The 26,767-nt window shown below is 47.3% G+C and overlaps 1 protein-coding gene across 3 annotated transcripts in view; it reads right to left on the bottom strand.

Annotated features, from left to right (window-relative positions):
* Nucleotides 1-22,740, bottom strand: part of LOC137658492 (zinc phosphodiesterase ELAC protein 1-like) — a 39,946-nt gene extending 17,206 nt beyond the window's left edge. For all 3 annotated transcript variants that reach the window (XM_068393252.1, XM_068393262.1, XM_068393268.1), the window contains exons 1-4: nt 22,663-22,740; nt 19,281-19,372; nt 10,471-10,760; nt 8,516-8,670 (exon numbers count right to left, since the gene is read on the bottom strand). In XM_068393252.1, coding sequence (XP_068249353.1) covers nt 8,516-8,670; nt 10,471-10,760; nt 19,281-19,362 — 527 coding nt within the window. In that variant the 5' untranslated portion in view covers nt 19,363-19,372; nt 22,663-22,740. The remainder of the gene's footprint in view (nt 1-8,515; nt 8,671-10,470; nt 10,761-19,280; nt 19,373-22,662) is intronic.
* Nucleotides 22,741-26,767: the final 4,027 nt, after the last annotated feature.

Here is a 26,767-nt window from a genome sequence, read left to right as displayed (position 1 = left end):
AGACCAGCTGTTGTGCAGCCACCACAGGGCCGATAGAAAACGTATCGAGCCTCCTGTGGGTCACGTCTTGCAGGTATTGGGCCGTGAAGGTAGTCTGACGCTTCCAGACCCCGGCTTGCAGGACCTGCGTCACGGAAAAGTTCTTCTTGAAGGCCAGGGACGCAGCTACGCCCCTGACATCGTGTGCCCTAGGGCGTCGTGACAGGGGAGGGTCAGAACTCAAGGCCAGGTGGATTACCTTACGGATCCAGGCCGAGATGGTGTTCTTGGTGACCCTCTTCTTCGTTGACCCGGTGCTAACAAACAAGGCTCGCACCTGGGGCCGGACTGCAGCTGTTCTCTTCAGATACAACCTCAGACTCCTAACTGGGCACAGTAGGAGATGATCTGGGTCATTTGTTACAGAACGAAGACTCGAGACCTGGAAAGAGTCGAACCTAGGGTCCTGCACTCCCGGGTTCTGAGTCTTGGCAACAAACTCAGGGACGAAGCTGAACGTCACCTCCCCCCATCCCCTTGAATGGGCGACGTCGTATGAGAGACCATGTAGTTCGCCAACTCGCTTGGCAGAGGCCAAAGCTAGCAGGAACACCGTCTTCCAGGTAAGGTGGCGATCCGAAGCCTGGCGTAATGGTTCGTAGGGAGGTCTCTTAAGAGACCTGAGGACTCGAACCACGTTCCAAGGAGGAGGTCTCACTTCCGACTGAGGACAGGTAAGTTCATAACTTCGTATGAGCAGGGACAGTTTCAGCGAGGAGGAAATGTCCATTCCTTTGAGCCTGAAGGCAAGACTTGAGGCTGAGCGATAGCCTTTCACTGTCGAGACTAAAAGGCGCATTTCTTCCCACAGATACACAAGGAACTCCGCTATTGCTGGTAGAGTGGCATCGAGGGGAGAGATACCCCTTCCACGACACCAACCACAGAAAACTCGCCACTTCGCCTGGTAGACTCCTACGGATGACCGGCGCAGGTGACCAGACATCCTTTCCGCAACTTGTTGCGAAAAGCCTCTCTCTTTGAGGAGATGCTGGATAGTCTCCAGGCGTGAAGTCGAAGCGAAGCTACGGTTTTGTGGAAGATGTTGGAGTGTGGTTGTTTGAGTAGCTCGTGACGTGGAAGGAGTTCCCTCGGGATCTCCGTGAGGAGCAGCAGAAGGTCCGGAAACCACTCCGCGTGATGCCACAGCGGAGCTATCAAAGTTATCGAGAGATTGACCGATGTTCTGGTCTTGTTGAGGACCCTCCTCATCAGACAGAACGGGGGAAAGGCGTACAGGTCGACGTTGTCCCACCGTTGTTGGAAGGCATCCTGCCAGAAAGCCTTGGGGTCCGGGACTGGGGAGCAGTACAGCGGAAGCTTGGTGTTCAACGCCGTAGCGAACAGATCCACAGTCAAGACTCTGTTGGCTATCAGAGGATCCAAAGACCACTCGGTACTCACTATCTGCGTCGTTCGGCTCAGACTGTCGGCGAGCACATTCCTCTTGCCTGGAATGAAGCGAGCTGTAAGTGATATCGAGTGGACCTCGGACCATCTCAGGATCTCTACTGCAAGATGGGACAGTAGTTCCGAAAAGGTACCTCCCTGCTTGTTGATGTAAGCCACTACCGTGGTGTTGTCGCTCATCACCACTACGGAGTGACCCGCCAGGACTTGATGGAACTTTTGAAGGCCCAGAAAGACGGCCTTCATCTCCAGCAGGTTTATGTGAAGGTACTTTTCTGATTCTGACCACAGGCCGGAGGCCCTGTGGTTCAGCACGTGGGCCCCCCACCCCTTGTTTGACGCGTCCGAAAACAACATCAAATCTGGGGGGGAGACGAGAAGATCCACTCCCTTTCGTAGATTCTCTTCTGCCACCCACCACTCCAGGTCTGACCGCTCCGCCGATCCCATAGGGATCAAGATGTCCGGGGAGTCGAGACCTTGACTCCACCGGGACTTCAGTCGCCACTGAAGGGATCTCATCCTGAGGCGACTGCTGGGAACGGTGCGGGTTAGAGAAGAAAGATGACCGAGGAGACGAAGCCACGATTGGGCTGGGAGTTCTTCTCGAGTGAGGAAAGGTCTCGCGACCTTCCTAAGCCTTGAAATCCTTTCGTCTGATGGGAAGGCTTTGCGGAGATTGGTGTCTATGATCATACCTAGATAAACCAGCCTCTGAGAGGGCTGCAGAGAAGACTTTTCGAGGTTTACCACGATCCCCAGATCCCGGCAAACCTCGAGGAGCTTGTCTAGGTGGTGGAGAAGGGATACCTCCGAGTCTGCCAGGACCAGCCAGTCGTCCAGGTAACGAAGGAGACGGATGCCGGTCCTGTGTGCCCACGAAGAGATGATGGTGAAGACTCTGGTGAACACCTGAGGTGCTGTGGAGAGACCGAAACACAACACCTTGAACTGGTAGATCTTGTGATCTAGGCAAAATCTTAGGTACTTCCTTGAAGGCGGATGGATTGGGATCTGGAAGTACGCATCCTTCAGATCCAGAGTGCACATGAAATCCCGCGGTCTTACTGCAAACCTGACCGTGTCTGCCGTCTCCATGCTGAACGGTGTCTGTTTGACAAACCCGTTCAGTGTCGAGAGATCGATAACTGGTCTCCAGCCTCCAGACGCCTTTTTCACAAGAAAGAGTCGACTGTAGAAGCCTGGGGACCCGTCCACGACCTCCTGGAGCGCGTTCTTCTCCAACATGATCTGGACTTCGGCCCAAAGGGCCTGCCCTTTTGCCGACCCCATGGCAAGAGAGCTCAGCGACACTGGATCCGCTGTCAGGGGAGGTAGAGATGCCGTGAACGGGACGCGATACCCTTGAGAGATCACAGAGATCGTCCAGGTATCCGCCCCGAGTTGCTGCCACCTTGCTGCGCAACTCTGAAGGCATCCCCCCACTGGTGGACATGCAGGGGGATTGCCACCCCTAGCGTTTCCGGCCTCGGCCGGTACCTCTAGGGTTCTTGCTCCCCCTGGAGGACTTCTTGCCCCTTCTGCCCCTGGCAGGAAAAGGCTTAGACACCTTGGGCTTCGCTGTAACAGTTGTCTTCTTCGTGTCCTTGGCAGGGCGGGGCTGCTGTACTGCCGGAGGCTTGTAGGGCCTTGATGTCAGGGCTCTATGGATGAGGGAATCCTGATTGGATTGCCTCCACCTCTCGGCAGTACGCTCCACGTCCTTAGGCTCGAACAGACTCTTGCTGAGGACAGAAGAGTGTCTGAGCCTACTAGCTTCGGCGCTGGGGACCTTCTGATGAAACCTCTCCGCCACTGCGTCCCGACGCTTGAGGATCGTGTTGGCCCACAAGCTGGTAACCTGGTGGGACAGGAACTCGATGGTCCGAGTGCCCGAGAGGAGGAAGGTCTCCAGCGCTTTCCTGGTGCTTTCCTTGGACAGATCCTTGGACCGCACCAGAATGCCCAGAGAACCCAGCCAGAAGTCTAGCCATGAGGCGGCCTCCATGGCACACTTAATGACCTTCTCATGACTCTGGATCTCAGTGGCCGAGAAGGACACGTGCCGGTTGGAGAGTCTCTCAAGAGAGACTCCCCCAGTGAGGGCTTCCACGGAATGGTGCAGGGAAAGACTCAAAGAAGGCTCCTCAAGGATCTCAAAATACCTCCTCTGACAGACTCGAGGAGGAGGGAGGAGCTTATACCCGGCACTCGACCTGCTTGAGGAGGCAAGCTCCGCGAGCTGTCCCTTGATCTTCTCTCTGGCACTCTTCATCCCCCGAGACCAGGGCAAAGCTGCACTGGCCCTGGAGGGCCTATGAGAGCCAAAGATACGATCCAGGACTGTGTCCTGCCCATCACGAGGAGGGACCCCGTTTAGACTCCTCATGAGAGACAGAACTTGCCAGAATGCATGTTCCGATTCTTGGCGCTCGCCTCCCGATGGACTTGCAGCGAAGTCTCCTGACCCCAAGGGCTCTTCCTGGGGGGACGCGTGGGTATCCTCGACCACCCTAGGCTGCTCCTGTCTGATCCTGGCCGACGATTTAGGAATAGTCTTAGAGTCCTTAGATTCCCTCCTGGGAGGGATACAGGACTCCAAACGCGAAGGTGGTAGGTCCTTCTCCACCTCAAGACGAGGAGACCTCTCGGGAGGGGGATGAACTTCTTCCATTGGTGCGATGGGGAAGACATCCTCTCCGACCGACTCCCCTGAGGAGGGGCATTCCTCCTCCACAGGGGAAGGCGAGAAGGCCTGAGGAGGAGTAGGAACCTTGCCTAAGGATCTGCGAGGAGATAGCCTAGGTATTGGAGGAAGATCCACGGGAGAAACTCCTCTCTTCCTCTTCAGGGGGGAGGAAATTGCCACTGGTTTGCGACCCGAGTCAAGAGGTGGTTGGCTTCATAGCCCGTACAAGAGCTCTGAGAAGGGTATCAAACCACGGCTGTTGACTGACAGCGGCGCTGGTAGACACTCCCTCTGGAGGGAAGGGGACCAATGGATCCCTAGGAGGAGTTAACAAACGAGGGTTCGCCTTCTGGGCTGAAAAAGAAGAATCCCTAGATCTTTCCGGGGAGCGCCCCCCTCTGGTGAGCGCACTGGTCTGCGCTTACGGAGGGAGGAGCAAGACAAGGAAGAATCCGCCTGCCGGCAGTCGCGCAGGGGCTCGTGAACCGGGCCCGGCACAGGGTCGCGCGCGTTAGCGTAACGCGAGGCTGGAATATCGCGAGCGTGAACCCAATCGCGCGCGCGCCTGCGTGGGCGGGTGATGCTGGAAAATCGCGCGCGCACCCGCGTGGGCAGGGGCGGCCGCAAAGCGATGGCACGCAGATGAATCAATGCCGCGGTCATGTCTTGGAGAGCGGGCCGGAATAAGGCCGCGAGAGCGTGATGGTGAAGGAGTCGGTGTACGACGATCAGGAACCGCCCGAACGCGCGGGCGCGCAGAGACCTGGTGGGAGCCGGAAGGGCGCGATATGACAGGGGCGCCTGTGCGCGTGTCTGGGAGAACTCGCCGCGAAGGCGATAGAATTATAGCAGAATCCCGAGAGACCTGTGGGCGACGGTCGGGAGGGATTGCCCTATTCGCTTGCGAGGTTGTTAACCGCGCTGGCGATTGTTGGCGCGCATCTGGAACAGGCTGTTTCGGAGGCCGCGGGTTGCGAACGATATGAGGAACGCTCACAGTTGCCTTGAACACAGGCACAGGGCGCGTAGCTGGGACTGGGCGCGACAGATGGGCATCGCGCACGATATTGTCGGCAGCAGACTCGCGCGATTCCAGAGGAGGCTGTGAGCGCCTGTGCGCTAACTTAGCCATCCCCGGAGCCACGTGTTGAGTCAGCGCGCCACGCGATCGCGTTGGGGAACGCGCGGAATCTGGAACAATAACCGCGAGTGAAAGCGCATCGCGAACCTCCTTTACAGCGCGTGATGGAGAGTGCGTTGCGATCTTCCCCCGTCGGGAGCGACGAGTCCGTAGGAACCTGTGGGCGCCTGTGCGCCAACTCTGGAACCTTTTGGACCGCGCGAGAAGTGACAGGAACCGGGGGCGATCGCGCGTCGCGCTTTCCCCCTATAGGGCGCGACGAGTCCACGAGAACCTGTGGGCGCCTGTGCGCCAACTCCGGAACTTGTTGGACCGCGCGCGGTGATACAGGAACAGGGGGTGAACGCGCGCTGCGTTTTTCCCCCATAGGGCGCAGCGAGTCCGTAGGAACCTGTGGGCGCCTGTGCGCCGACTCTGGAACCTTTTGGACCGCGCGAGAAGTGACAGGAACCGGGGGCGATCGCGCGTCGCGCTTTCCCCCTATAGGACGCGACGAGTCCACGAGAACCTGTGGGCGCCTGTGCGCCAACTCCGGAACTTGTTGGACCGCGTGCGGTGATACAGGAACAGGGGGTGAACGCGCGCTGCGTTTTTCCTCCATAGGGGGCAGCGAGTCCGTAGGAACCTGTGGCGCCTGTGCGCCGACTCAGGCACCTTTGGAATCGTGCGCGATGTAACAGGAACTGGGGGGCGTGGCAGCGTTGGTAAAGGTGGGCGCGCGGGCGCCTTTGAGCGCTTGCGCGCTGTATCAGGAACAGTTGACGATGGGCGTGGGCGCGCAGGGGAACCCTGGCGCGTAACAGGAACAGAGGCGCGAAAGCCTACAGGTGAGCGCCGAAGCGCTTTGTCAGCAATATCAGGAACAACAGCAACGGGCGCAGGCAGAGCCTTACGCTTAGAGACGAGAGGCGCAGTTTTGCGATCAAGTCCCTGAGACCCCGAAGGGCCTGGAGACTGCGCAGTGGCAGACTCAGGGGGCGCGTAAAGCGCATCAGCAGCCTTCAATGTAGATGGTTGAGGAGACCCTTGTCCCGACGGACGACCATCCTCCAAGGGGAACGCGAACGATCCCCGGAGAGGTCTAGGGTGGTAGCTGGCGAGTCGTCTCCTCCGCAGAGGATTGTGGGGACGACGAGCCAAAGAGGCGCCTCCTAACCCCCTTAAAGGGAGAAGGAAGACCTCTACGGCGAAGGGGAGGGCGAGCCTTCCGCCTTATATGCCCACGAGGGGCCGTGGGATCAGCAAGCCGACCATCAAAGGGCCTCCGAAGAGGCGTCTCTACCAGAGAACTCCCTGGAGAGGGAATCTCAGTGGAAGGAGAGACCGTAGGACTCCGCTCCTCCCTTGAAGTCTGTTCGGAGGGAGGGACAGAGCCTTCAGCTACCTCAGCCACAACAGGTGTTTGGACAGATCCATGGGATGTTTCCGAAACAACTACGTCAACCACAGACAGAGGATCTATTTCCGCTGCAGTTGACGACTGTTCGGCGGCCGCACCCCGTTTGACCATGTCAAACAAGGCTGCCTTGGAGGGCAAACCCTGTAGCCCCAAGGTAGCCCAAAGCTGAAAAAGATAATTGTTAGACATAACTACCTCCTCCGAGGAGGGAGGGGCAGCCGCCTCGCTATGGTAGGCAGCGGCCTCTCCCTTACCACGGGATCGGTCATCAATATCAAAATTACGGTCTACGCTACCGTTCGCCGGCCTCTCGGAAGAGGCTGCCCGAGCGGGAGCTTTGGAGGAGGAATGGGCGGCGGGAGAAGAAGACCTAGGATTTTCTCTCCCCCGAGAACTTTTGGAAGAAGAACGATCCCGTTTAGCCTTCTTCTTACGTCGCCGGGCAAACCTCTCCCACTGGGAGGTAGACCACTCCCTACATTCAATACACAAATTAGCACTATCACACCGTTGGCCCGTACACTGAGGGCATAAGGAGTGTGGATCCGTCTCCACGGCCGACATAAAGGTTCCACAAGGGCGGCCGGAAAGACCGGGCAAGTGCGCATGATGATAATAGAGGCCAACTTCACACACAAACACTGTAAGAAAAAGCAAACAAAAATTATGGCAGTCAAAAGAGAGGAGAGCGCTGACAGGTCTGTCGTCTCTCCGAGCCAAAAGTAAAGTGGCCGAATCACCGGTGTGTGTGAGGGTGGAGGGGTAGCAAGCTACCCCCCCCCCCCCTGGTAACTAGCGGCGGGGTAGGAAACCCTCATTAAAACTTTATGGCTCGTCATCGGCTGCGCCGAAGTAATTGCCCCATGTAAATAGCGTGGTTTGTATTCAGTTAAGGAACAATTAAAGGATAAAGTAATGACATTAAGAAAAGCGTAGCCATCTGATGCTGAAAATAAGTTGGAGAGACCACAAGAAAAATGAAATAGTGCTAAGAATAGTTGGAGAAGAGAGAACCCTAACTACAACAACAAAGAGAAGGCAGAAAAACTGGATAGGACACATTTTAAGAGATGGGTTATAGCAGGACATTATAGAAGGTAAATTTGAAGGACAAAGACCAAGAGGAAGGAAAAGGAAGTCAATGCTAGATGACCTGATGGGAGGGAGAAGGCCAAGAGTCAAAAGAGGTGGCCATGAATAGAGAATTATGGAGGGCGACTCATTCTTGAAGGACCCGCCTTAGGGTAGAACACTATAGTAGTAGTAGTAGTAGTAGTAGCTGGTTGTAGCTATTCACTCAATACAGAACAATCTGGTTGAGTTATTTAGGACTTCAGGACTTCACCATCATGAGGCTCAATACTACACAGTATTCTTAAAGTTTTATTCCAGCTATGACCAAGTTGTGGAATGATCTTCCTAATCGGGTAGTTGAATCGGTAGAACTTCAAAAGTTCAAAGTTGCAGCAAATGTTATGTTGAACAGGCTGACTTAAGTATGTTTCTAGTTTGTATATTTCATATGTTTTGATGTTATTTTTTTTTCAAATAGTTTATAGCAAATTTTTTCTCGTATTGTTTAATTGTTTCCTTATTTCCTTTCCTCACTGGGCTATTTTGCCCTATTGGAGACCTTGGGCACAACATCTTTCTTTTACAACTAGGGTTGTAGCTTAGCTAATAATAATAATAATAATAATAATAATAATAATAAGCTAATAATAATAATAATAATAATAATAAGATACATGTAATAATAATAATAATAATAATAATAATAATAATAATAATAATAACGACAATCCAATCAATAAATGATTGAATTGCAGGTACTTACAGCTTCCAGTGAACATTTCCGTCACTATCTTCATCAGGACAAATCAACGATCCTGGCAGTTCGCTTGGGTGAGTAACAGAAGGGGCAGAGTGATCAACATCCCACTCGTCCCAGTTTTCCAAATACTGATCTTTGACAGGCACAAGCTCATGAATCTAAAATAAGCATACATACTTTAACAATTAACATGTAGTTTTTTATACTACATTAGATACATTTGTCAATATAATGATAGTTTTTATTTTTTATTTCAGACGATCCAAACAAAGTGAAAAAAGTACTCAACCCTTGCAAGAAGTGACTATATAAGGTTGATAACTGCCCAAATTGGTGACTTGTGGTCATCACAAAAGTTATTTGGTTTAATCATACTGGTGTTTTAGGTAGTGATGTTGCCAAGTATAATTTATGATACTAATTAGATAAGTAAAATTTATGTATACCAAATGAGTGCGTAGTAAGAGTCCTAACTTTAAAATATATCCTTCAGGTTTTGTTTATGATCTCCACAAAATTACACAATTCAACTCAGATTCTATGTAATGTAATAGGCAGATCTTTTAGTATCATATAATACATTAACTACATTGACTATTACTATTGAAAATACCTATAATAAATATTACATGAATACTTTGAATAAGACACAATTTTAATTTTTGAATCAGATTTATTATTCAAATAATTACCCAACATTCCTCGTGCTATATATGCTTTGCAAGTGGAGCTTAGTTGACAAACTAAAAATTGAAAGGATTAGTAATGGGCTTGTATGACCAGGCCTCCCATACCTATATCTCGATAACTACTACTGATGTAATGTACACTTCATGGTTGCTAGAGGCTGCCATCTTGAATTCCTTATTATTTCTTTGCCCCCAATTGATGTGGGGAGGAGAACGTGATCCAATGCCTCTTGAATAAGTATTGAATTGTTAAATTTTACCAAATGTTCGTTGTGCTAATTCCTACATTATCCAGAAGGTGGGCAGTGGTAGATAATAATAGCCATACAAATTCACGAAAATACTCTGTAAGACTCCTTCTTTATTCCAAAGAAGCACCATCTCCACGGGACCAAGATTTCTTGGAAGGAGAGGACCAATGTCGGGAAGACCTGTCATATAAAGTATTAACCAATAGTGATCGTGAGATAGAACCCACTGTTCCCTCTCTGCATTGCCCTGAACGCAGAGAGTGAGAAGAGGACTGATCGGGCTCATGATCTTTTAGCGCCTGATCGGGGGGGAGCATAGAACTCCTACATAGGACCAAATTCCTCAACATTCCCGGGAAAGTAAACAGGCTAGTCGGTTATAAGGACTTCCTCCCTCCTAAAGATAAGGCTCCTATTAAAGGACGAAGGTTTTCATTTTGTATAAACGAATTACAAATTCCTAAAAGAATCTGTATTTTTCCTAACTATACAAAACTGAGTCATTCAACCACAAGCCATAGCCTCCTGGCTAGTACAGTGGTAACGTGTTTTCCTCGCATTCACGTAGCAAGAGATCGATCCCCGCCCAGGGCCGTGAGTTTAAGCAGTTTACTGGGGAGGCTACTGCTGTGGTAGGGCACCACAGTGGGGGGTTGGGCTTGCCAGGCTGACGTTCTGGTAAGCATCTATTCTGATGGAACTGGAACTGAAACCAGACACCTTTAACCTTTAACCTTTAAGTCAAAGTGGCTATACAGTGTACTGAGTGGGCTTTCCTGCCACCAGCCAATCAGTACGTATACCTTGTTATAATTTTACCGGCCCTGTTTCAGCTACTGTATGCTGAAAATATACTTCAATTAAGGGATTCAGGTGTGTATACTGTAGTTAGAAAAAAATACAAATTACAGTACTTTTATATTTTTTTATATTACAGAATAATGGTTTGCATCTAGCGTAGGAACAAAGTATTGTATTATTACAAATACTTCCCGCAGGAAGGTAATGTATAACTTACTCGATATTTAAATTGCAATGGAGACCTTGAAAGACTGAGGGAGGTATACACAAATCTTCTTAGTCCTTGGGGACCATACAAGTCAACAACTGGTGTCCCCTTTGCCTCTAGTTCTTCTTTAGACATACCAATCTGAGATGATATTGTGCAAAGCAGACCCGGAAGTCCAAACAAATGATCTCCATGAAGATGAGTAATAAATATCTTATTAATTCTCTGTCTTGACACTGTCACCTTCTGTACCTGAATCTGTGTTCCCTCGCCACAGTCAAAAAGCCACACACTACCATCTGAAATTATGAGTATTTCATCAGTATTAACCCTTTTACCCCCAAAGGACGTACTGGTACGTTTCACAAAACTCATCCCTTTACTCCCATGGACGTACCGGTACATCCTTGCAAAAAACTGCTATTTACATTTTTTTTTGGATATTTTTGATAATTTTTTTAGAAACTTCAGGCATTTTCCAAGAGAATGAGACCAACCTAACCTCTCTATGACAAAAATTAAGGCTGTTAGAGCAATTTGAAAAAAATATACTGCAAAATGTACTTGAAAAAAATAAACCCTGGGGGTTAAGGGTTGGAAAGTTCCAAATAGCCTGGGGGTAAAAGGGTTAACATGTACATATAGAAAGGTTCTAGAAAGTTGTTTGTAAGTCAAATTTTTAGAATTATGGCCTAGGTAGGCTTCACCTAACTTTCATACCTATGATTTTCATCTGCAAAAGTCAACAAATAGACCTTTGTCTTGCTTGCTGAATTAAGTTATATAATATTTTATTCCAGTATTTCATAGTGAACTTTTGATACAATATCCAAGATATGACAAATTCGAAGATAATTTGTATTTTTCCTAACCATACAAACCTTAGCTATTTACATTGGGTTTACCTTTTAGCGCAGGTGAAATGACGAGCCAATAGTTTTAACGAGGGTTAATTACCCCCGCGCTAGTTAGCGGGGGGTAGGGGAAGGGTAGCTTGCTACCCCTCCCCCCCCACACACCGGTGACTTGCTTCACTTCACTTAGAGGTAGGACTTGACTTGGGGGTCAGGGATGGCAGGCACATATGTGTAAATAGCTAAGGTTTGTATGGTTAGGAAAAATACAAATTATCTTCGAATTTGTCATTTGTTCCGTAACCGAAATACAAACCAAGCTATTTACATTGGGTGACTTACCCCTTAGGAAGGGTGGAAAGTCCCCAGCCTTACTGACTTCGGCTTGCCCGGGGGCTCAATCCCTCAGTGAGCAGCACTAGAGAAAAGGAGCCCCTGCACCTCACAAGTTCCTAGCATCGCTAGGAACGAGTGGCCTACATAAGCAGTGTGTGGAGGAAAGTGTGACTCGTCCTATGAAGTTGACCTTGAGACTTTTAGATAGGAATCTAGGATAGGACGTTCCCAATACCACCTCGTAAGGGTATGGGGGACGCAACAGTATTAAGCTTAATACTAGGAGCACAATGAAGCATGGGTTACCTGCAGAGGTCGAGGTCAGCTATGCGAGGACCAGGATGCTGCTTCCCCAAGAGAGGGGAGAATGAAGAAAGAAGTAAGGGTCAGATATACTCTTTCATTCACGCAGACTAAGACCGGGTAACAACGCCCTCAACCTACTGCTACTTGTCCAAAAAGGAGCCTGAGGTTAGACCAGCTGTTGTCCAGCCACCACAGGGCCGATAGAAAACGTATCGAGGCTCCTGTGGGTTACGTCTTGCAGGTAGTGGGCTGTGAAAGTCGTCTGACGCTTCCAGACCCCAGCTTGAGGTACCTGCGTCACAGAGAAGTTTCTCTTGAAGGCCAGGGATGTAGCAACACCCCTGACATCGTGTGCCCTAGGGCAACGTGACGGAGGAGGGTCTGGATTCAAGGCATGGTGGATAACCCTTCGAATCCAAGCTGAGATGGTGTTCCTGGTGACCCTCCTCTTAGTCCTGCCTGTGCTCACAAACAAAGCTCGCACTTGAGGACGTACTGCAGCCGTTCTCTTCAAGTAGTGCCTCAGACACCTCACTGGACATAGTAGCAGCTGGTCTGGGTCGCTTGATACGGAACGGAGACTCGCGATCCTGAAAGAGTCGAAGCGAGGATCCGGCACTCCAGGATTCTGAGTCTTGGCAACAAACTCAGGGACGAACCTGAACGTTACCTCCCCCCATCCCCTTGAATGGGCGATGTCGTACGAGAGACCATGAAGTTCACTAACCCGCTTGGCCGAAGCCAAAGCGAGTAGGAAAGCCGTCTTCCAAGACAGGTGGCGATCGGAGGCCTGGCGTAATGGTTCGAAGGGAGCTCTCTTAAGAGCCCTGAGGACTCGAACCACGTTCCAAGGAGGAGGTCTCACTTCCGACTGGGGGCAGGTAAGCTCATAGCTACGTATGAATAAAGAGAGTTCTAGCGAGGAAGAAATATCCACGCCCTTCAGCCTGAAGGCCAAGCTTAAGGCTGAGCGATAGCCTTTCACTGCCGGGACAGAAAGGCGCATTTCTTCCCGCAGATAAACGAGGAAGTCCGCTATTGCTGGAATAGTGGCATCGAGTGGAGAGATACCCCTCCCACGATACCAACCACAAAAGACTCTCCACTTTGCTTGGTAGACTCCCTCAGAGGACCTTCGCAGGTGCCGAGACATTCTCTCCGCAACCTGCTGCGAAAAGCCTCTCTCCGTGAGGAGACGCTGGATAGTCTCCAGGCGTGAAGCCGAAGCGAGGCCACGGCCCTGTGAGGGACGCCGGAGTGGGGTTGTCTGAGAAGCTCGTGTCGTGGAGGAAGTTCCCTCGGGAGCTCCGTCAGGAGCTGCAGAAGGTCCGGGAACCATTCCGCGTGATGCCATAGTGGAGCTACCAGAGTCATCGAACAGTTGACCGATAGTCTGGTCCTGTTGAGCACCCTTCTCATCAGACAGAACGGTGGGAAGGCGTACACGTCGATGTTGTCCCACCGTTGCTGGAAAGCATCTTGCCAGAGTGCCTTGGGGTCCGGGACTGTGGAGCAGTACAGGGGCAGCTTGAAGTTCAACGCTGTCGCGAACAAGTCCACAGTCGGGGAACCCCACAAAGTCAGGACTTTGTTGGCTATCTGAGGATCTAAAGACCACTCGGTACTCACTATCTGCGAGGCCCTGCTCAGACTGTCGGCGAGCACATTCCTCTTGCCAGGAATGAAGCGAGCTGATAGTGTTATCGAGTGGATTTCGGTCCACCTCAGAATCTCTACTGCAAGATGGGATAGCTGCTGCGAAAAAGTGCCTCCCTGCTTGTTGATATAAGCCACTACTGTGGTGTTGTCGCTCATCACCACCACGGAGTGACCCGCCAGGGACCGTTGGAACTGCTGAAGAGCCAGAAAGACGGCCTTCAATTCTAGCAGGTTGATGTGTAGGCACTTTTCTGATTCTGACCAAAGGCCTGAGGCCCTCTGGTTCAGAACGTGCGCCCCCCACCCTTCTTTTGACGCGTCCGAAAACAGAGTCAATTCCGGGGGGAGGACGAGAAGACTCACTCCCTTCCGCAGGTTCTCGTCGACCAGCCACCACCGCAAGCCCGTCTGTTCCAAAGACCCCATCGGGATCAGAATGTCCGGAGAATCGGATCCTTGATTCCACCAGGACTTGAGCCGCCACTGTAGGGATCTCATCCTGAGGCGGCTGTTTGGAACCAGACGAGCCAGGGAGGATAGGTGACCTAAGAGACGCAACCACGACTGGGCGGGGAGCTCTTCTCGCCTGAGGAAGGGTTCCGCCACCATCCTCAGCCTTGCTATCCTGTAGTCTGATGGAAAGGCTTTGTGGAGATTGGTGTCTATTAGCATGCCTAGATAAACCAGTCGTTGGGACGGCTGCAGAGAGGACTTCTCGAGGTTTACCACAATCCCCAGATCCTGGCAAAGATCCAGAAGCCTGTCTCGGTGCCGAAGAAGGGTCGACTCCGAGTCTGCTAGGATCAGCCAATCGTCCAGATAACGAAGGAGACGAATGCCGTTCCTGTGCGCCCAAGATGAAATCATGGTGAACACTCTGGTGAACACCTGAGGAGCTGTGGAGAGACCGAAACACAGCACCTTGAACTGGTAGATCTTGTCGTCTAGGCAGAATCTCAGGTACTTCCTGGAAGACGGATGGATTGGGATCTGGAAGTACGCGTCCTTTAGATCCAGTGTGCACATGAAGTCTTGTGGTCTCACCGCAAGTCTGACCGTGTCTGCTGTCTCCATGCTGAACCGGGTTTGCTTGACAAACCCGTTCAGAGCTGAGAGGTCGATGACAGGTCTCCAGCCTCCAGACGCCTTCTTTACAAGAAAGAGTCGACTGAAGAAGCCTGGGGAGCCGTCGACGACCTCCTGGAGAGCACCGTTCTCTAGCATGGTCTCGACTTCGGCCCGAAGGGCCAGCCCCTTTGCCGACCCCGTGGCATAGGAGCTCAACGACACTGGATTTGCTGTCAGGGGAGGTTGAGATGTTGTGAACGGGACCCGATAGCCTTGGCCGATCACAGAGACCGTCCAAGCATCGGCCCCGTGTTGCTGCCACTTGCGGACACAACACTGAAGGCATCCCCCCACAGGTGGACATGCAGGGGGACTGCCACCCCTAGGGTTTGCGGCCGCGGCCGCTACCCCTAGGAGTCTTGCCTTCCCTGGAGGAATTGCCGCCCCTCTTGACCTTGACTGGAAAGGGCTGGGGCTTAGACACCACTTTCTTAACTGCCGGTGCCTGCTTCGGAGCCTTACGAGGCTGCTGCTGCTGTTGCGGCGGAGCTGGAAGCTTATAGGGCCGAGCTGTAAGGGCCCTATGGAGGAGGGAGTCCGTGCTGGATTTCCTCCACTTCTCAGCCGTTCGCTCCATGTCCTGTGGCTCAAACAGGTTCTCCCCAAGAAGGGAAGCATGTCTGAGCCTACATACATCCACGGCGGGGACCTTCGGATGGAATCTCTCGGTCACTGCATCGCGCCGCTTCAACACCGAGTTGGCCCACAGGGTGGTGACCTGGTGCGCCAAAAACTCAATGGAGCTGGTGCCCGAGAGTAAGAAGGTCTCTAGGGCCTTCCTATTAGTCTCCTTAGACAAGTCCTCGGAGCGCAATAGGATGCCCAGAGTTCCTAGCCAAAAATCCAGCCACGAAGTGGCCTGCATGGCACACTTCGCGACCTTTTCATGGCTAAGGATCTCTGCTGCCGGGCAGAGAGCTTCTCAAGGGGAACTCCCTTCGCCAGCTCCTCCACGGAGTGATGGAGAGGAAGAGCGAGACTGGACTTACCCAAGATCTCAAAATACCTCCTCTGCTGAAGACGAGGAGGAGGGATGAGCTTGTTCCCGGCAGAGGAACGACTGGAGGAGGCAAGAATCACGAGCTGGGCGTTGGCCCTGGCTCTGGCATTCTTCAGACCCCGAGACCAGGGCAGAGCCGCACTGGACTTAGGGGCCTTCCGAACGTCGAACACTTCGTCCAAAATAGTGTCCTTGCCTTCACGGGGGGCGATCACGGGGTCCATAAGCCCGTTGAGTTGCCTCATCAGGCTCAGGACCTGCCAGAAGGCATGTTCGGATTCCTGCTGATCTCCTCCTTGCGGGCTGGCAGCTAAGTCTCCTGTCACCGGAATCTCTTCCTGGGGTGAAGCGTGGACGTTCCCTCGGGGAGCCGCGGGTTCCTGGCGAATCCTCGAAGATGATTTCGGGACGGTTTTGGAGTCCTTGGATTCCCTCCTGGGAGGGATACAGGATCCCAACAAAGAGGTTCGAAGAGCCCCTTCAGCACGAGACGACTCTCCTCCATGAAGAGAAGGCTCCCCCCTTGGAGCCGAGGGGAAGACTACCGCTTCACTGGACTCACCCGAGGACGGAAAAGCCTCGTCCACGGGAGAAGGAGAAAACGCTCGAGCAGGAGAAGGAGCCTTCGCGACAGACCTCTTGGGAACCAACTTCGCCCTGGGGGAAGTCACCACGAAGTCCACTCCTCTCTTTCTCTTCAGCGTAGGAGAGGCAGCCGTTGGTTTGTTGCCCTGATCGGCGAGTGCTGGTTTCATTACCCTCACTAACGCCCGCATCAGAGGACCAAACCAAGTCTGTTGCTCCACGGACACAGAGTCCGAAATCCTCGCTGGAGGGAAAGGGATCGGGCGATCCTTTGGAGTGGACACCACTGTACCTGCCTGAAAAGAAGGGGGGGAAGAAAGACGCACTAACCTTTCCGCAGTGTCTTCCCTATCCTGCACAACAGTCCTGCGTTTAGATGGAGGCGATCCAGAGCGCTGTCTGGGAACACGCGTTCCTGCTGCTACCACTGGCTGCGAAATTCGCCGCGAACAATGGTCGCGCGGGCGCGCAGGCGAGCGGTCGTGGGGGCGCGCAGGCGAGTGGGCGCGAGGGCGTACAGGCGAACGAGCGCGTGGCCGAGTCGGCGAACGAATGCGTTGGCGCGATGGCGAGGGAACGCGTTGCCGCGTGGGCGAGTGAGAACGCTCCGAAGATCGCTGGCGACGTAGGTCAGGAGACCTGTAGCGCGAAGGAGAGCGATTGCGCGTTGTCGCATGGTGACGCGTTGGCGAGCGATAGCGCGCAGGACACGCAGGTGAATGATCACGCGAGGGCGAGCTAGCAGAGGGCGAACCATGTCCTTCCAGAATCTCTGGCCGAAAACGAGTTGGAGACCGCATGCGCGCAGGCTGTAAGTCACGCGGGCGGTCCGGAGATCGCCGATGATCAGGTGATCGTTGACGCGTAGGAGAACGCTGACAAGCAGGCGATACTAGGATCGTCTGTGAACGCTGGCGAGCAAGAGGGCGACGCGTGAAATCCTGTGAAGGAGCAGTTGGCGCGGCGCGTTCACGAACAGGAACAGGAAGAGCGTAGGAGAACATGTGCTTTAGAAACGCGCTGGAGAACGCGGACGATGTTGAGTAGAAACAAGATGAGGATCGCGAGAGAGCTCAGGAGACTGATGGCGCGCAGGGTGCCCAACAGGGACTGCAGGATGTTCAGAGACCACAGGGGAGCGCTGGCGAGCAAGAGGGCGATGATCCTCAAAAGAGCGCTGACGAACGGGAGAGCGCTGATGATCGGACGAGCGCTGACGAGCAGGAGAGCGCCTGTGCGCTAACACTGCAGAAGGGCGAGCAGGGGAACGCTGGCGCGCTGAGCGCTCTTCAGGAACCACAGGATGGAGGATGTCCTCAGGAGAGCGCTGGCGAGAAGGAGGGCGAACATCAGGAGAGCGCCGGCGAACAGGTGAGCGCTGACGAGCAGGAGAGCACTGACGAGCAGGAGAGCGCTGACGAGCAGGAGAGCGCCTGTGCGCTAACGCTGCACGTGAAAGGGAAGAATCCCTTTGCCCCGAAGGGACCATTGCCCGTCGGGTGACGAGGTCCCCAGAAGGTGAAGTTCTAGCAAGAGTAGAAGACCGGTCCGCAGAGAGGTCCAAAGGAGCAGGAGCTGTAGGCTGAATACGACAAGGAGAGTCCCCTTCGGAGGAAGAAGATCCAAAAAGGCGCCTCTTAACCCCCTTATAAGGGGAAGGGAGGCCCTTGCGACGCAGCGGACGGTGAGCCTTACGGCGAAGGCGGCCACGGGGAAGATCATCAGGACCATTAGTCCTCCGAAGGGGAGTCTCAGTCAAGGCACTCCCCTTAGAGGGAAGCTGAATAGACGAGCCCGTAGGACTCACTTCCCCCTTCGAAGGATGTACGGAAGGGGGAGGCGAGCCGTCAGCACCAACATCCTCAACTGCACCTGCAGAGGATTGCCCCGCCCCGTCGGAGGCCTCTGCCACCACGACGTCGACGATAGACAGTGGGTCTACCTCTGCTACCGCCGGCGACTGCTTAACGGCGGCCCCCAATGAGACAAGGTCAATCAGGGCAACCCTGGAGGGCAAGCCCTTAAGCCCCAGGGAAGCCCAAATCTGTAAAAGATCATCATTAGACAATGAATTATCAATAACCTCCCCCGGAGGAGGAGGGGGAACCGCCCCGCTATGGGAGGCGACGCCCTCTCCCCCCACCCAAGGTCGGGAAACAGAACTAGGGCCTGCGCTACCACTCGGCCGACTCTCCTTAGGAGCCGGACAAGGGGGAGCTTCGGAGGAGGTTTGGGCGACGAAAGAAGAGTCCCGAGAACCTTCCTCCTTCAAGGCAACCCCCGAAGGAGAACGGTCTCTCTTGGACTTCTTCTTACGCCGGCGGCCAAACCTCTCCCACTGGGAGGCAGACCACTCCCTACACATGTTTTCCTGGTCACACCGTCGGCCCCGACACTGAGGGCAATGGGTGTGAGGATCCGTATCCAAGGCCGACATAAAGGTCCCACAAGGGCGGCCGGCAATACCACGGCACGTACGCATAGCAAAGATAAAGGTAGTAAACTTCAAACACACACACAAGCTGTAGAGAAAAAGCAGAAAAAAGATTAAAGGCTGTCAACGAGGACGATGGACAGACACGTCTGTTCATCGCCGAGCCAAAAGTGAAGTAAGCAAGTCACCGGTGTGTGGGGGGGGAGGGGTAGCAAGCTACCCTTCCCCTACCCCCCACTAACTAGCGCGGGGGTAATTAACCCTCGTTAAAACTATTGGCTCGTCATTTCAGCTGCGCTAAAAGGTAAACCCAATGTAAATAGCATGGTTTGTATTTCGGTTACGGAACAATTATGATTTCAGCTGGATGTGTATTTGTAGCTCTGAATGTTTGAAAGTTGAGACCCTTCTGAATGAATAGTTATGATATTTCAAATTGATACAGACCAACAACAAATATGTAAAGCATGAAACAAATCTTAATAACAAGTTATGAACTCTGTATCTCTCATAATACCGTCTAGCTGAAGCGCGGCAGCTGAAACTCCCCGTTTTTTGGTCGGATAGCTGGACCCCGTGCCAAGGAAATAAAGCTTCATTCTAGGTAGTCTGAAAATAGGTTGAACATCTAATTAATATACATAAGGGAAATTGCCTGATTAACTTTCATCTCTGATGATTAAATACAATATATCACTTTAGTTTGAAATGAAAAAACTATTAAAAATATCTTTCATTACACATTGAGATTATGCTCCCGTACAGTATCATGTAATGAATTTGCAACAATTGGGTATCAATGAATTAATAGTTATTTTGTAATATATATGATCTTCTCATCTTTCCTCCACATACGGCAACAATAACACGGTGCAAGACAGAAAGTCCAATAAGTGGTCTATTTAAAACTACCTACATCTATCACCAGAAAGAAAATATAAGGTGTTTAAAGTAATTTGGAATGTTTCTGGCTATATACCGAGTCCTTTAAATTAGAACTAATATTCCCTGCAAAATGGAGAAATTGAGTGAGCCATTTTTTATCTTCAGCCTTAGGACTGAGAACAGTGATGGGGGATGGAAATACACTACAAGAGCTCATGTCATTATAGCTAAGAGAAATACATTACTTTAAAAATTTATTTGTTTTTATGAACACAATTTTCTTATCTTCAATTTGAAACCTCGCTTATTGGTGGGATGAGGTCCCTATGGTCCAAACTGGTAGGATCCTTCCTCATGAACATGCCATTCCCCCTTGTCCACAATTAAAGAAAGGGAGATGTAGTACCTGTTAGGGCGTGGGTCAGTAACTAGTCTGTAGGACACTTGGTACAGTACTTGGTCACAGAAGAACTTTATCTGCTTGAGAGATCATTTCAGCGGTTTTTTGTACCAAGACTAACGTAAATGGTGAAACAGCGGGATTTGTAGACACTCGTCTATCCTTCACCTTGTAAAAGGAGGATGGGGGATTTAAGTCTAAATAAACTTGATCCGGTAGAACAGAGGTTAAAGAATGTAGCTTATCTTTATAAGTAAACTCATCCAGAGCATAACAGTGGTTGGTCTTCAACCACCATGGAAGAGGGAAGAAAAAAGTAGATGTGGTGGCCTATTGGAAACATCCCTACCTGGCAATCGTCGGACTGAGGTTCAAGTCCAGCTCAAACACAACAGTTTCTTACTATTCTTGTAAGCTAAGGATGGGAGGTTTGTGGGAGCCTATAGGTTTACTTGCCGAGTCATCAGTAGTCACTACCTGGCCCTTCTTAGCCCTAGCTTGGGTGAAGAGGGGGCTTGGGTGCTGATCATATGTAAATATGATCAGTACATAGGGCATCATCCTGCTAGCTAAGGCAATATCATTGTACCTTGCCTCTGCCATTCATGAGCACCCTTTAAACCTTTAAACCAGTCATACTATTTTACATTCCAGAATTATGCTAAAATAATCTTTAAGACAACATAGCATACTAGTATATCCCATGAGGGAACTGGGACAATTACACAATCTATTAAGCAACCACCATAGATCAAAAGATGAAATAAAAAAAAGATACCCTGAAGAGCACAATGGGATGACAGATTGATGATCGAACTCCCCTTCGGAGACCGAATGGACTGTAACCGGCATCCCATAACCGCCAGTCCAAGGCTTTGATCTCTTTCCGAACACTCTTCCCCAAGTACAGTATTTATAACCTTTTACTGTTTCAATAATTCCATTTCTAACCAACCATTTAATTTTTTCTACTTTCTTTTATATGATCTATTGCTAATACAGAAGGTCCTCAACTTGCAAACTCAAATCCAACTAAAATCTCAGATATTGTATCAAAAATTCATAATGAAATACTATAATCATCCCACATTATATAATTTAATACAATAAGCAAGACGACATTTGCAATATGAAATGGGACTATTTGTTGACTTTTGCAGCTAAAAATCATATGCACGTGACTTAGGTGAAGCCTACCCTGGACCAAAATTTAAAAAAAATATGACTTACAAGCAGCTTCTTTGAACCTATTGAATTTGTATGTAACTTGAGGACTCAGCTATAAAGCTTACTTCTAATGGTTGGTGAAAAAATTAATCTATTTAGTTCTTCCATACTGCTACAGTTGCTTTAGGCTATTTTTTTTTTTTACTATATTTTATAATTGTTATCAATTGGGAACATTATACAATCCCCATTTATCAGGGACGTAATTCCGATATTACTGATAAGGGATGTTTTTCAACTTATTGCATGAAGTTCGCATGCAGCGTTTATTCACCGTTGTAAGTAAGGACACTACACCCCACGTTGAGTTAGGAGGAATGAGAGATTTAGACATTTCCTACCATAATTACATAGCAACAGTTAAGATATTTTGATGGATAATCAAATTATTCCTATAGAAGCTACTGATTCCCTTTAATAGACCAAGGCCTCGGGTATGAAAACTAAAGATGTATTTTCTAATGTAAACTCAAATTTCAAGAATTGCTGCACAAAAAAAAAAAAAAAAAAATCACATCCATTAAAATAAAAACCTGTATACTATTATTAATGGGCAGTTTGTAAAACAGTTGACACACCCATTAAAAAAAATGACCTATCACATAACTATAAAAAATACTTGTTAGTTATTATATATTCAAGTGAAATGAAATAAAAATTAGAAAGGGTGTATGTAGTTGGTTGAGACAGCCATAAGCTTGCTTATTATTTGTCAAATCCGTTTTGTTTATGGGGAAAATATTGTTCATCTTCGTCTTAACTACAATTTCATGAAGATATTTTTACGATTTACGAAATATTACGATTCAGTGTTACCGTGTCGGGGGTGAAGCCAGTTAGGAAGCAAACACAGGGTTGAGAGGGTGTGTGTGTATGATAGCGGCCACCTGCATGTGTGATTACGGATACCTTAGAATACGGCAGTGTAAGGGGGGTCACAGGGGGTGTTAGCCCGCCATTAGGTAAGTAGGAACCCTTTGTATATCAGCGGCCAATTCCTCACGCGTTAATTAAAAATGGACATTCACTAACCTGAACTTTCCCCCCTAATCTAACCTACAAGCTGTGTCCTTACCTAACGCGAGGGGGTAACGCCCCCCTGCGACCCCCCTTACATTACCGTATTCTAAGTTAGACATAATAATACATACGGGTGGCCGCTATCATACATACACCCGCTTTTCTCCTTAAAGAAAATATATTTTGACAAGTAATAACAAAGTGTGAATATTTTTACCAAAGTTTACAACTCTCACAAATAAATCAGAAATACTTATTTCCTTCATTATGAATATAGCAATATAGTCAATAATAACCACATCTTAATTACTGACCAGGTCAGTCCAATCAATCTACTAAAACTTCCCAGATAACACTTAATGCTTACTATTCTTTACGAGCACTTTTTGAATAATGACTTCAGACTGAGTCACTCAGAAGACAATGTTTACATTTGGTAACTAGGTTACGAAAACGGAAGAAGAAGAAGTATTGTTATGGCAACTAGTTGAGGGAAAAGAACCCTGAAAAAAAGAAATCAAGAAAAGAATTATGGAAAAAATATAAGAAACTATTGACGATAAAGAAAGTGATGAAAAAAATTAAGATTTATCGAAGGAAATGGCCTACAGCCTTATATCAGAGAAATGAATATGGATAAGGCATTCCTTATAATGAAGACAAGATTAAATATGCTCAATTTAAAAGCGAATTTCATGGGAAAATATGAAGATAATTTGTGTGACCTGTGCAAGGATGAAGAAGATACTACCTAACATTTATTTTTATGCCCAAAATTAGGACAGCTAACCATAGATATATCTATGATTATAAGATGATGGAATAGAATTAAAATTGAAATTTCCATGGTTACAGGAAAGTGCTTAATTGCAATACTAATAAGTTTAGAAGTTTTGTTTCTATTTATTAATTGACAAAGTACCTGCAAACTTACTTTGCAGTTCCAGGTTCCAGGTTCATAAGTATACAAACTTCTTCAACTTGGAAATTTGTAAAACAGAATTGAAGACAAACTGTAAAAAGTTAACTAGAAATAGAGTAATGAAAACAATCGGAAGATGTCATAATACTATCACTGATAAAGAAGAATACAAGAGACAGTCGGGAAATGACCAATATCCTAACATGGTGAAAAAACATAGGCCAATACACGAAGAATAGTTTGGGAGAAATTATATATGAAATAGAAGAGAGAATAGATATACCAGATGAATGGGATGAATTACAAATATTATCAGGGACAAGCCAATACAGAGCAGATTAGATATAGAAAGTAGAAGATAGTTATTTATTACGGTCACAGTAAGATGTTTGAGAAACTAAGATTAATGAAAATCAAGGATAAAATTAATGACAAGATTAAAAGATTTCAGTATGGAGGGATAGAGGGTAGATCCACATAAGATATATCTTATAACACTGAATGGTGTAGTAATTATAATAATATATTACTTAGGGACCTCCACATATATATGGTTTGGGGATGCAGAATTTTTTTTTTTATAAGTTATGCTTGAAAAACTGTATTAAAGAATTATGTAAGATAGTAGGGAAAGATTTTGCTAAGAGGATGTATATACATACATACATACATACATACATACATACATACATACATACATACATACACACACATATATATATATATATATATATATATATATATATATATATATATATATATATATATATATAAAAGAATATAATACAATGTTCCCTAGTAATAATAAATAAAATGTAGAAAAAACTATAAGCAATTGCCACAGGTTGCAAGAACTACAGAATTTTACTTTAAAAATCAATCAACAGAATTCAGCATTGTTAGTAATAAGACACACACACACACACACACACACAAAGGAGTTAGAAATATTAAGAGGGTGGTTATAAATGGAAGGATAGAAACAGTTAATGAATATAAATAGTTAGAAGAATGGTACTAGAAAAGGGAGACCATGGTCTTAGCATAAGCAAAATGGAAGCAAAGATAGAATATATGGGGCAAGAAGTTGGGAAGTATTGAGACAGTAACAGAGATTTGGCATTGCTGGTAAGAATAAAGAATTATGAAACAGTAATGGTACTTACAATAATTGCAAATATTGAGACATGGTGTGTAATAAAGAAAAAATAAATGAAAGGAAGGAAGTGTTTGAACAGATTGTAACCACGTCTTATTTGGAGTTGAACGGAAAAAAAAAATAAATAAATAAATGACCAGTTGAGAATAGAGTAGAGAGTAAAAAGGCGATGTTGATTCATAACACCAGATGATAAACGATTAGTCAAGGAGATATAATAGTGGAAGACCAAATAAGGGAATCATATGGAGAATGCTGGGGAAAAGTCATAGAAATATGTAGAAAATATGACATTGAAACTGAAGTAAGAAAATACAGAAAGTAAGAACTATAGAAATAAATAAAACGTAAAGTGGCAAATGAAATAAAAAGAAAAAATAATAAGAAAAGAAAGCAGAAATTACCAGGTTGAGATTTGTAAATGGAAATGGCAGAAGAGATTACATTAGGTAAACTCAACACTAAGGAAGCTGTAATAGTAATGAAAACAATGTTGAATATATGATAGACTTAACATAAAATTATTATTAAAAAAAAAAACAGGAATTAAAATGATAGGCTTTGTGAGTTATGTAGAGAGGCAGGGGTACTACAGAGTATATGTTTAGCTGTAGATAATTAGGAAAATTTAGAAGCAGTGGCATAAAATTAAGGAAATTAGAAACACCAATCAAAGAAGTTGCCCCATAAGTTAGACAGGCAATGGAACTTATAAATAAAATAGTGCAAACTTTGCATTACTCCTAGCCTACTCATTTGTAGTGTGACCACAATCATTGTGTTGAAGTGACTAGAGTGAGCAATGAGGAACATAATCTTCTTCTACCATTTGTATTATGATCTATTTTGGTATGGAAAATTCAGTGGATCTACACAGACGTAGATACTAAAAGTATCAAGTTCTTGTTCTATGTAGTTGCTGTATATGCCACAACTCCATATATCAATAAACCATTCTTATCAAAAACGTTTAAAAAAATATGATTTATGTAAAACAAAGGGTAAAATTAAGACCATGCCGCTATAAATTTACACCACTAAGATTTAAAGACTTTTATTGGATTATTTCATCGTAAAGACTTTCTAGTCGACTTTTCAATAAAAGAAAAAAAAAAGAAAAAAGATTCGCATGGCTGCCAATTTAAACCCAACAGCTTTCGCTATTTCGTTGAACTTTCCTTCTCAGATTGACGAGTTTTCTTCACGCTCAAATTGGACGGGAAATCGTGGCCTTATCAACTTTCACTTGTTTGGTTTCATACCATGTTATTTAAGAGATACTAAAATCTACTTTTACTCTAGGTATTTCAGGAAATATAGTAATTGGCATCTATGTTTCTATTCTAGTGGACGAATTAACAGTTACCGTTAAGTTGAGAAAATTGATGAATTACTGAATAGTACGAGAATGTTTCTCTAAGACTTACTTTAAAGGGATGAAATAAAAAAATAAAACACGTTATAAGTTTATTTGATTTCTGCATTGTTCGTCACCTATTTATCCATTCAACCATGCATATCAAAATCACTCACCGTTACAGAAATATTACGAAAGTGGCGTTTTTGAACTTATACACGAACAATTTTCTGTACGTCCATTCATGTAAACCACGAAGTAGGCCTACGCTTTAAGTGTCCAACGCCACAACCGAACTATGGCGACATCTTTAAGTGGATAAGATAGTCCACTTATATGATCACTTTAAAATTTACACATTTTTATTTTCGGGTGATGAAGTTTTTCAAATATTCTCAGCTCGTTCGCGAAGTCTTCCAATATTATAGCTGTTCTCAAGATAAAGACTCCTTTACAATGCTTTCTGTCTTTTCAATGTCGTTTCCAAAATAACGGTATTGCAATTTTCCGGATTTAGGTTTCTCTCGAAAACAACCTGAAAAAAGAAGAAAATTTGATTATTATAAACTTTACTAGTTTATCATGTTGGATCTGTTAATAAGTACACGCGCGCCCGCACACACACACACACACACACACACACACACACACATATATATATATATATATATATATATATATATATATATATATATATATATATATATATATATATATATATACTGTATATATATATCACCTACAACTATAGGCTGGTGCAATTTTCTAAATGGATAGGCCAGGAATTAAATGAATATAATATTAGAAAGATCGCAAAACAAGTCGAAAGAGAAAGAGATAGAATTATTAAGAAAGCTACTATCTGTAACACCATTATAAAAGAAATATCAATTTGAAAACAAATTAACATATAGCCCAGTGAGGAAAGGATCCGAGGAAAAAATAAAATATTCTAAGAACAGTAACAACATTAAAATAGATATCTCCTATATAACCTATAAAAACTTTAACAAAACAAGAGGAAGAGAAAAAAG

This window comes from Palaemon carinicauda, chromosome 1, assembly GCF_036898095.1.
Source record: "Palaemon carinicauda isolate YSFRI2023 chromosome 1, ASM3689809v2, whole genome shotgun sequence".
Taxonomy (NCBI): domain Eukaryota; kingdom Metazoa; phylum Arthropoda; class Malacostraca; order Decapoda; family Palaemonidae; genus Palaemon; species Palaemon carinicauda.
Note: the sequence above shows the minus strand (reverse complement) of the source record. Positions and strands in the feature narration are given on the sequence as shown.